Here is an 11,574-nt window from a genome sequence, read left to right as displayed (position 1 = left end):
GACCCCAGAGTATAATATTGGAGACCCAGAGGAGGATACAAACATAAAAAACACTGTTACTTACCTCTCCGTGGCTCTGGCGCACTCCCCACTGATGTCAGCCATCTTCACTGATGGAAGAGACGTCACTTGAGCTGGGGCTTGCGTCATGACACATACCCCGGCCTACATGACGTCTGGGATGTCACCAAGTAGTCCTGAAGTGTTCCGAAACGTAGGAGAGGTAAGTAACAGTATTTTTTATGTTGCTTCACCTCTCTTGACCTATAATACTGTGTGCAGGGGCCACCATGGGTCATAATACTGTGTACAGGGGCCACTATAGGGCATAATAGTGTGTGCAGGGGCCACTATAGGGCCAACATTTACACAAACTGGCAAACACTTGTATATTGTCTATCAGGTGTGAATAGGGGGGGAGACATGCAGATAGAATCAGAGACAGGGAACAATGAGATGAGACCAGGGAGTGGGGGGGACACAGCAGGGGGCACAGACAGGGGCTTCTAAGCTAATGAAGTTCCAATAGACTGGCCCCATGATACCATATGATTGGCTTTAGATGCTGAGTGCAGGCTGAGCCCTCCCTGGGACAGACTATATAGGAAGGTGTCCCTCATTTGCCAAAACATTCTGATCCCTGCTAGCTGTGTGAACACGCACCTGGCTGCTGTATACGGAGCCGTTCACACGGTGCAGCAGCCAGCGCTCCACATCAGCAGCCGTCTCCCAGACCACGTGACCGTGACGCGCTTCCCAGGCCGGAGCTCAGCCCAATGCCGGGGATGGAGGCTGCAGAGCCGTGAGCAGGGAGCCGGGACCTCCGCACTGTGTGCCCGGTGCCGCCATGTTCCCGCGGCCGCTCTACCAGCTCCCCCAAAGCTACCAGATGGGGCCGGACAGCCAGAACCACAGAGCGCCCCTCACCCTGAGACGGATCCCCTCTCACCCCCTGTCCCGGCCCCGGGGCCACAGCACCCTGCTGCCCTCCATGCTGATGTTCGGAGTGATCGTGGCGTCCAGCGGGCTGCTGCTGATGATAGAGAGGGGGATTCTGGCCCAAGTGAAGACCCCTCCTCCCCGCAGGGACGTGGCGTGGCGGACACGGCTGGAGGCCGATGGGGGAGACGACTTGGAGCTGCAGATCCTCCGCGATGTCAGGAACCGAACCATCAGCCGGCTGTGCGGCCACATGCCCCGGACTGTGTGGGCTCTGCCCCCCGGCCAGCGCCGGACCCTGCTCAAGCACATCATCGTCAATGACAAGTACAAGTTCCTGTACTGCTACGTGCCCAAGGTGGCCTGCTCCAACTGGAAGAGGGTGCTGAAGGTGCTGGACGGCAGCCTGCCCAGCGTGGACACCAAGCTCAAGATGGACCACAAGAGCGACCTGGTCTTCCTAGCCGACCTGTCGGCCGATGAGATCCGGTACCGCCTGCAGCATTACTACAAGTTCCTCTTTGTCCGCGAGCCCATGGAGCGGCTTCTGTCCGCGTACCGCAACAAGTTCGGGGAGATCAAGGAATACCAGCAGCGGTACGGGATGGAGATCGTGCGGCGGTACCGCAAGAACCCGGCCGCCTCCAAGGGCGATGACGTCACCTTCTCCGAGTTCCTGCAATATCTGCAGGACGAGGATGTGGAGAAGATGAACGAGCACTGGATGCCCATCTATAACCTGTGCCAGCCCTGTGCCGTGCCCTATGACTTCATAGGCAGCTATGAGAGGCTGCAGGAGGACGCGCACCATGTCCTGGACACCATCGGCGCCCCCAACCACATCCACTTCCCGGAGAGACAGGCCTGGTACAAGCCGGTGACTAAAGAGACCATGCAGTACCTGCTGTGCAACACCCCGCAGGGGCTGATCCGGGAGCTGCTGCCCAAATACATCCTGGACTACTCTCTGTTCGCCTACTCCCTGCCCAACATTACCGAGAACTACTGCAGGCAGTGAGGGCAGCACCCGGGGCTTCTAGTGCAGGTAGTGGGGACAGCACCAGGGGCTTCCAGTGCAGGCAGTGAGGGCAGTATTGGGGGCCTCTAGTGCAGGTAGTGAGAGCAGTACCAGGGGCTTCCAGTGCAGGCAGTGAGGGCAGCATTGGGGGCCTCTAGTGCAGGTAGTGAGGGCAGTACCAGGAGCTTCCAGTGCAGGCAGTGAGGGCAGTACCGGGGGCTTCTAGTGTAGGTAGTGAGGGCAGCATCGGGGGCTTCCAGTGCAGGTAGTGAGGGCAGCATCGGGGGCTTACAATGAGGGCAGTACTGGGGGCTTCTAGTGTAGGTAGTGGGGGCAGCACTGGAGGGTGAGGGCAGTACTGGGGGCTTCCAGTGCTGGTAGTGAGGGCAGCATCAGGGTTTTCTAGTGCAGGCAGTGAGGGCAGCACCAGGGGCTTCCAGTGCAGGCAGTGGGGGCAGCGTGGGGGGGGAAGGGGGGCTTCCAGTGCAGGTAGTGAGGGCAGCAATGGGGGCTTCCAGTGCAGGTAGTGAGGGCAGCAATGGGGGGTGAGTGCAGTGCTGGGGGCTTCCAGTGCAGGTAGTGAGGGCAGCATCGGGGGCTTTAGTGCAAGCAGTGAGGGCAGCAGGCATGCACTAGGAGCTTCCAGTGCAAGCAGTGAGGGCAGCATCAGGGACTTTCAGTGTAGGTAGTGAGGGCAGCTTTAGAAGCTTATAGTGCAGGCAGTGAGGGCAGCAGGCAGGCACTAGGAGCTTCCATTGCAAGGAGCAGGCAGGTACACTGGGAGCTTCTAGTGCAAGTAGCAGGCAAGTACAGTGGGAGCTTCCAGTGCAGGCAATGAGGGCACCAGGCAGGCACAAACAGCTTCCAGTGCAGACAGTGAGGGCAGCAGACGGGTAGGCAGAAAACCCCATATTGGGATCAGTGGGGTCTCATGAGCCAGGCGATAGGATGTTTTTTTTTATCACATTCCATGATCCTCTTAAAGGGATACACCACACAAGTAGCAGTAGAGCCCCCTCATAAAAGATATACCAGCACTCTGACCAAAGAAAGCGAGAGTGGCACCCGCTGCCCCCGTTCACATGGCTACTTGTGTCCCTCATTGTTTACATGGCAAGGTGACCGGTTTTCGGTTGAGCTCCTCCTTTGTATTTGTTCCTATGCACTTTCAATGTAACCAAAGATTTTGTACTAATAACTAAACTCCAGATCCTGATATTTTTGTGTTTTTTCTATAGCGAAGTATTTTTGTATTGAATAGCAGTCTCGCCTTATATGTGGCTTAGGTTATACCGGACAAGCCGGAGCCTGCCGTGCCCGGAGCCAGACGTGGGGGAGACTGCTCTTAACTCATTCAGCGCCAGGAAAATAAGACAATTGTTTCCTAGTTATTTGATGAGTCATTTTTAACACTTTTTTATGAGCATTTCAAATGGTATTAAATAATTTTATTTAATAAAAAATTCTGATTCATGTTTTTGATTTAGAAAATCTGGGGAGGGGCGGATGTGTAACTTAAAGCCTTGCTGCAAAATTTGTAACTTACCCTGTGCTATCCATCTATACGCTGGTGTCTTCTAATAGAGAGGTTGTCCCTTGCAAAGTGAATGGGACCCTTGAATCTCATCCACACATTGAAGAAAAATACAGGGATCGGAAACGCTGCGATTTCCAAAACCGTCATGGTTTTGGAAATTGCAGAATGTCAATTATACCTATAGGTTTAACCCCTTAACGCTAAATCACGTACCTGTACGTCAGGGAATGTGGTTAGTTCCCGCATTCCCACGTACCTGTACGTGATGGGCTCTGCTTCTGAGCCCGTGCGATCTCCATGGGAGGCCGGCTGTATCTGACAGCCAGGCTTCCCCTGTAGCAGCAGGGACGGTGATTGCACCGACCCCGCTGTTTAACCCTTAAGGTGCCATGATCCATAGTGATCATGGCACCCTAGGGGTTTGGCTGGGCTATAAAGCATGGTGCCGGCAGCATCAGGAGTCTGTGTGAGCTGTAATTTACAGCTACATGCTGCTCCTTAATCCCTCCCCCCATGGAGTGAGCTCCGATGGGGGGAGGGTTAACCCCTTGGATGCCAGGACGAGTGGAAGCTAGTCTATGCATCTGCATAGCTAGCTTCCTCTATAGACTGCAATACACGTGTATTGCAAGTCTATAGTTAGTATAGAACCAGCGATCCTCTCTGATCGCAGGTTCTAGTGTGCTTACAGCACAAATGTAAAAAAGTTTAAAAAAATAAATAAAGTGTGTAAAACAAACAAAACAAACATAGTTACATTTCTTGTAAATCTGGAAAATCGCTGTTACACTTGTAAGCCTTGTAACGTCCAACATAAATTAAAATACAATCAAAAGATGATGCCGATATAAAGCAGAGATATGGGAGATAATATTTATTACTATATTTGGGTGGTATGACTATCTGCCTGAAAAGCAGAGAATTTCACATTTTGAAAATTGCAATTTTTTCCAAATTTCCATCAAATTTCCTATTTTTTTAATAAGTAAATACTAAAATATTGATTAGTGTTTACCACTAACATGAAGTATAATGTGTTACGAGAAAACATTCTCAAAATCACTTGTGTAAGTTAAAGCGTCTCAAAGTTATTGCCATTTAAAGTGACACATGTCAATTTTGAAAAAACAGGCCTGGTCCTTAACATACTTTTGGGCTGTGTCCTTAAGGGGATAATGGAAGCAGAAAGTCGCAGAGTAAACCTTTGCAGACTCTCTGTGAAAAGCGTTGTGGAGAAAACCACAACGCATTTCCCCTGCGGTTTTTCCTGCAGCACTTTGCAGAAATTTGTTGAGGCTATACATGGCAGAATCCACATGCTGCAACTGTGAAAATCTAAAGCAAATCCTTAATTCTCCACAGATTTTTTTTTTCCCTCCCATAGAATTGCTGTGGATATTCATTGTGTGGTACACATTCAAAATCTGCAGCATGGTGTCCTCAGGGAATATTGGAGATAATCGGGAATTCTCTGGGGTTTTCCAGATATTTTACTTATTTCCTCTGGGACTTTTTTCATGCTGGACCTGGGAGACTCAGATGGGTTGCAAATCCAGGTCATGTGATCAGAACCAGTTCTCAGCCCTGGGGTCATTCCACCTCCCCCCTCCTCCTCCTCCTCTTTCTTATTCACAACCTTTGTAATATAGCCTGGTTTTACTATAGCCTGCCAGCCTCCATAGCACAGATAAGTCCAGGACAGGAGTCAGAACAACCTTGGGGCCAGGTGCTGGTCAAACAGGACAGGAGGCAGAGTAACCTGGGGGCCAGGTGCTGGTTCTGATCACGTAACCCAGGGTCAGAACCAGCCTGGATCCCCTAGATCCTACTATAAAGGTGTGACCAGCTCCTGGGGTAGGCTATTCCGCAGATTCACAGTCCTTACAGTATAGAACCAGCTCCTAGGTAGGCTATTCCACCGTTTCACTGTCCTCACAGTATAGAACCAGCTCCTGGGTAGGCTATGCCACAGATTCACAGTCCTTACAGTATAGCACCAGCTCCTGGGTAGGCTATTCCACAGATTCACAGTCCTCACAGTATAGAACCAGCTCCTGGGTAGGCTATTCCACAGATTCACAGTCCTCACAGTATAGAACCAGCTCCTGGGTAGGCTATTCCACAGATTCACAGCCCTTACAGTATAGCACCAGCTCCTGGATAGGCTATTCCACAGATTCACAGTCCTCACAGTATAGAACCAGCTCCTGGGTAGGCTATTCCACAGATTCACAGTCCTTACAGTATAGAAGCAGCTCCTGGGGTAGGCTATGCCACATATTCACAGTCCTTACAGTATAGAACCAGCTCCACGGGTAAGCTATTCCACATATTCACAGTCCTTACAGTGTAACACCAGCTCCTGGGTAGGCTATTCCACAGATTTACAGTCCCCACAGTATAGAACCAGCTCCTGGGTAGGCTATTCCACAGATTCACAGTCCTCACAGTATAGCACCAGCTCCTGGGTAGGCTATTCCACAGATTCACAGTCCTCACAGTATAGAACCAGCTCCTGGGTAGGCTATTCCACCGATTCACACTCCTTACAGTATAGAACCAGGTCCAGGGGTAAGCTATTCCACAGATTCACAATCCTCACAGCGAAGAAACCTTGTCACCTCTGGAGATTAAACCTCGTCTATTGAAGGGATTTTACACAAACGTCTTCTCCCAAAATTTCTTACACGGACCATTTATATATTTATCGAGGTTTAGCATATCTCTCCTTAAATGTCTTTTTCAGGATTTTTATTTGTAATATATATGGGGGCTTGGAAATGAGTGACCAGATGCCAAGGTATTGTCTAGGAATACAAACACCTGCTGGCTTTCTTCTACAAACAGTGCCACAGCTATGTAGAGGAGAGGTGTGGTCTTACAACTCAGCCCTAGTCAATGCAGACAATCTGCAATGCCAAACACCACCTATAGACAAGTGTGGCATTGGGTGACATCATTCTGCAAGACCCCTTTAAGTTTGTGTGTATGAAGCATAGGAATACTGCTGTACATTACCTGCCCCGAAAATATCCCTTCATGTGTTTCATAATGGTAGTTAATCCTCTAGATTGCCGTCCCCGGGATATAACTACTGCTAGAGATTACTGGGTAAGCTTTTAATGTGTATTTAAAAGGTATAAAGGAAAGTTTGTTAGTTCTGCAGCTTTTAAGGTGTTTGCAGAGTAAAATCCAGTCCACTGATTATACAGAACCCGGTTATATAAGTGTTACCGAACCTCTATGTAACCCTCAGACTTGACCTGCAACCGTATGTGTGTCATACAATGGAAAGCACATCCTGGACTGTACATTCCTGAGAATATTACTAGTCTCCAGGGCACAAGATCAGAGGCTGAGGGTACGAAGCTAAGCTCCAACCTGTAGAACAATTTATTGGAGAATGTGCTGTTATTCTATTACTATACAAGCTAGTGATGGCAAAGCCAAAGCAATCTCAATACTAGATAAACCACATCGATACCCAATACAAACTCAAAGCACCAACTAAGTATCAATGTATAAATAACACACAAAAAAATCAGTTTTAAATCTAAATAATTTATTGTTACAAAATTTTAGGAAAACACAAACACGTAAAAACATTTAAAACCACCACGTCAAACAACTAAAGTGGAGGTCGCATTGGAATGAGCAACTTCAGCAGGTGTATAATCTGCTGGAAATAAGAAGTCTCAATAGTAGTGTAGTGTAGGGGGTGAAATCAGCCACAATTAATATGTGTATAGAAAGGCCCTGTATTCTGTATATGTAAATATAAAGAGGCTCCTATTGCCCACAGTATCACAAAATCAGGGCACCTAATTGAAAAATGTTTGTGGCATTGCAAAAATCATACCCACATCACCATGTGTAGTTAGAGCATATAAGGTAAGAGAATCAATGTGAAGCTACACACACATGCCAGAATTGCACATGAGCCAGCCTGCTTCTTCACGGGGCTACCGAAGAAGCAGGGGCGAAATGTTATTTATACAGTACATTGATACTTATTTGGTGCTACAAGCTAGTGATAGGCCTGCAAGCTATTGATTTGGTCATACTGCCAGGGCACCCATGTTGCCTGTGGTTGCCATCAGGACCGGTATAATACACTGATGGACCAAAGTTATCATAAGTGTCCCACCACCACTTAGACATGTATTCTTGTATTCTTAGATAGCAGAAAGCATGATAGGTATAACTATGTGCTCAATTTTTGGTGTTAAGCGATATCCTTGACCATGCCCCATGTAAACCTGCCCACTCTCACCGAGCACATTTTGCTGCCAGACCCTAAAAATAATCTGCTTCTCTATGACACATTGTGATGATACCTCCTTAGTGGCCCCACAATTATAAAGCTCCTTTGGTGGTCCCCACACAGTATAATGCTCCCCTAGTGGTCCCCACACAGTATAATGCTCCCCTAGTGGCTCCCATACAGTATAATGCTCCCCTAGTGGTCCCCACACAGTATAATGCTCCCCTAGTGGCTCCCATACAATATATGGCCCCACCACAATTTAATGCCCCCTTAGTGGTCCACATACAGTATAATGCCCTGTCAGTGACCGCTATACAATATAATGCAGCCTCAGTGGCCCCCACTCAGTATAATGCCCCCTCCATGACCTCGACAGTGAAGTCATACAAAAGATAACTATCCACCATTCCTGCACAGCTGTCTGCAGCTCCCCTTGTCTTCTCTTTGGGTTGATAGAGCAGGCTTGATGACATCATTGTATCATACCTGCCAGCACCAAGCCACATATGTCAAGTTGAATGGTGGAGCAAAATGCTGATGGCTCTCTGCAATACCATTGTATTCAATTCATTTTACATCCTGAGGATGCTAATGGATTTGAACGCAGGACATGTCAACAGGGACAGCAGAGAAATCGGGATAGCTAGATCCAGCATGGCTGACAGCGGGCGCCCTTGCTGTCAAATGGACTGGTGCAGGGTGACATCAAAGTGTGAATCTAAGTGTGCAGTCCAGAATTAGGCCAGCCCTAGACTGTAACATTAAAAACAAAACAAAATGGGTCAGTGGACAGTGTCCTATATATGATCACCCCAGAATGATGAGGAAAGACTATCCTCCTATTGAACAAATCAGAGGTCCCAATAATAGAGAAAGAGAATACCTCAAGGGTTAACTGGCCAGGTGAAAGGTGCCCAATAAGAAAGGTACACAAATCAGACCCCTTAAGATATAAAGTCCAAATAGAGCAAGGACCTATAACTCTTTCTTATTAGATACGTCCCTGCGGTCCCTATAGGTGAAGATAGTGGGAATAACTCAAGGATTGAATGGCCAAACAACTAGGGAACCAATTCAGACACCCTAAGAGGACTGTCCCCTGATGAACCCGCAGCTGGGGGGAAACGCGTAGGGACTAATTTTAACCTTTTGTGTGCCTCCACATGGCATCACCCTTACCTCCTATTTTTGTTTTATTTTCTGGACCTTGATTTTTTCCTTGGTCTATAAGGATATGTGTCCCCCTCCAATGTTCTCACTTGATCATTCCCTGTGTTTGATTCTGCTTCTGATTCTATCTGCATGTATCCACACCCCTATTCACACCTCATACACATTATACAAAGGTTTGCTAGCTTGTATAAATGTCAGTCTGACCGCAGGCCGTGTGACATCAAATTGTGAATTGAAGTGAGCAGTCCAGAATTAAGCCAGAATTGGACCACAAGGGAACTGAAGGGAACAAAAGACGGTAATGGCCTACTTAAAAAAAAACCCGCAGCAGTAGCGGCTGTTGCCGGGTCCTCTAATGTCCCAGGCCCTGTGGCAGCCACTACTGCTGCTACCCTGGTAGTTACACCACTGTTCATCAGGTATTAAGAGGCAGTGCTCGCATTCGAGAACACACTCACCTCTACTAAGAAAGTCTACTTCATCACACTCATATCCGCCCAACCCCAAACAGCTATTCACTACCTTCCTCCTGTGCCCCCTCTGACGTCACTTATGTCAGGAGACGACTTTGCCTCTTATTTCAAAAGCAAAATTGACACCATCAGAGACAGTCTCACCCTACACCCCCGGCAACCACTCTACCCAACTGGTCACTGCTCCTCATCCTTAACCCATCACCGAATAAAAGCTCTCCTCCCTAATCTTTATATCCCACCTCACCTCCTGCGCGCTTGACCTGATCAAGTCACATCCCCAAACTCACTGAAGTTATTACTCTGGTCAACGTGACCACTGAGGCACAATCTCAGGCGGTCTCTGATGTCATTCATGATGTCTCTATGTCCATAAGAGGCCCAAAGACTGGAGCCAAGGTAAGGTAACAGTGGCGTAACTACCGCAGAGGCAGCGGAGGCGGCTACCGCTGCGTTTTTTTTTCAATAGGTTGTTACGGGCCCTATTCACTTGCCGATCCTGGCTGGGCCGGGATCGGCAAGTGACACCGCGGGCCCCACAAAGGCTATCATTATACTCGGGGGTCTTTGCAGACCCCTGAGTATAATGATCGGTGGACCGGAGAGGTAAGGGAACATAAAAAAACTGTTACCTACCTCTCCACGATCCTGCCAGGCCTCCGTCCTACTTGTCTGACGTCATATGAACCCGGCATGCTTCCCGGGTCATGTGACGTCCGACGTCATTAAAGAAGGACGTGAGCGCGTGCAACAGCCTAGGAGCCAGGGGACAGGTAAGCAACTGTGTTTTATTTTAATGTTCTTATTCCCCTGGGTCTCCGATTATTATACTCTGGGGTCTGAAAAGACCCCAGAGTATAATAATTGTTTATGGATGTCCACAGTGGGACATAATACTGTGTTCAGGGGCCACTATTGGGGTTAATACTGTGTGCAGGGGCCACTATTGGGGTTAATACTGTGTGCAGGGGCCACTATTGGGGATAATACTGTGTGCAGGGGCCACTATGGGACATAATACTGTGTGCAGGGGCCACTATTGGGGTTAATACTGTGTGCAGGGGACACTATTGGGGATAATACTGTGTGCAGGGGCCAGTAAGGGACATAATACTGTGTGCAGGGGCCACTATGGGGCATAATACTGTGTGCAGGGGCCACTATGGGACATAATACTGTGTGCAGGGGCCACTATGGGACATAATACTGTGTGCAGGGGCCACTATGGGGCATAATACTGTGTGCAGGGGCCACTATGGGGCATAATACTGTGTGCAGGGGCCACTATGGGGCATAATACTGTGTGCTGGGCTTACTAAGGGACATAATAGAGTGCGAAGGAGGGGGTCGTTCGAGGTCTTCGGGGGGGGGGCATGTCAAAAGTTCGCCACGGGGCCCCGCCATTCCTAGTTACGCCACTGTGAGGTAAGTAACACTGTTTCTTATGTTTGATCACTATCTCTGGGTCTTCATTCATTATGCTCTGGGGACTGAGGAGACCCTATAGTAAAACATCAGTTTCAATTCGGAACTGCTCGCCCAAACAGAACTGCTGGACGAACCTCACAAGGTTGATCTAACAAGTACTCTCAGTGCTGCCCAGCGGCCCATATGCACAATTTTTCCGGTGATATACATTACCAATCCACCCCTGTTTCTAGGGTAGCTGTAATGGGTTGCATTGTTGGTAAGGTATAACAGCCTGCTGTCACTGTCTGTGCACGACTAGTGGCACCAGAAGACAGTCTTCCAATGCACACACCAGTCTCGTATCACCGACAACATACAGCCTCCGGTTGCCAGTCGGTTCACCAGGGGTGTTTGCGACCCTCGCGTCTTTATATTGTATTGTGTATCCCCCAAGACTTTGGGAAGCGGTTAAGTCCCAGCCTAACTTGGAGGGTTGTACTGGGAAACCGCATTTACTTATACATTATCCCAACAAGAGCACAATCGTATCTGTGCTTTATTCCTCACACCAACCTACTAGTGGTACTACTTTACATATGTATTTCATACTGTCATTAATTTGGGGGATTCCTTCCAACAAAATGGCCACCTTCACTATATAGACAAAAAGTGTGCAGCCTAAACCCTGCCCTATCCTCTTAAAGGGGTTGTCCCATCACAAGGATCCTATCTATACTGCTTGTTAATGTGAATGTAA

The 11,574-nt window shown here is 48.5% G+C and overlaps 1 protein-coding gene across 2 annotated transcripts; it reads left to right on the top strand.

Moving 5' to 3' along the window:
* The first annotated feature begins 805 nt into the window (after nucleotides 1–805).
* On the top strand, nucleotides 806–3,385 carry CHST14 (carbohydrate sulfotransferase 14). 2 transcript variants are annotated; one of them, XM_075283025.1, is made up of 2 exons: nucleotides 806–1,950; nucleotides 2,677–3,385. In XM_075283025.1, exons 1-2 carry the CDS (start codon nucleotides 848–850, stop codon nucleotides 2,681–2,683), a joined length of 1,110 nt encoding a protein of 369 aa, XP_075139126.1. In that variant the 5' UTR covers nucleotides 806–847; the 3' UTR covers nucleotides 2,684–3,385. The 2 variants fall into 2 exon arrangements, with proteins under 2 accessions (XP_075139126.1, XP_075139124.1); XM_075283023.1 differs by lacking the exon at nucleotides 2,677–3,385 and having other exon boundaries at nucleotides 806–2,237.
* Nucleotides 3,386–11,574: the final 8,189 nt, after the last annotated feature.

The sequence above is a fragment of the Leptodactylus fuscus genome, chromosome 7 (assembly GCF_031893055.1).
Source record: "Leptodactylus fuscus isolate aLepFus1 chromosome 7, aLepFus1.hap2, whole genome shotgun sequence".
Taxonomy (NCBI): Eukaryota; Metazoa; Chordata; class Amphibia; order Anura; family Leptodactylidae; genus Leptodactylus; species Leptodactylus fuscus.
The sequence above is the reverse complement of the archived record's forward strand: the minus strand, read 5'-3'. Positions and strand labels throughout refer to the sequence as shown.

Excerpts from the sequence above, each read along its gene's own strand:
- CHST14 (XM_075283025.1), top strand. The coding sequence starts at position 848 with ATGTTCCCGCGGCCGCTCTACCAGCTCCCCCAAAGCTACCAGATGGGG.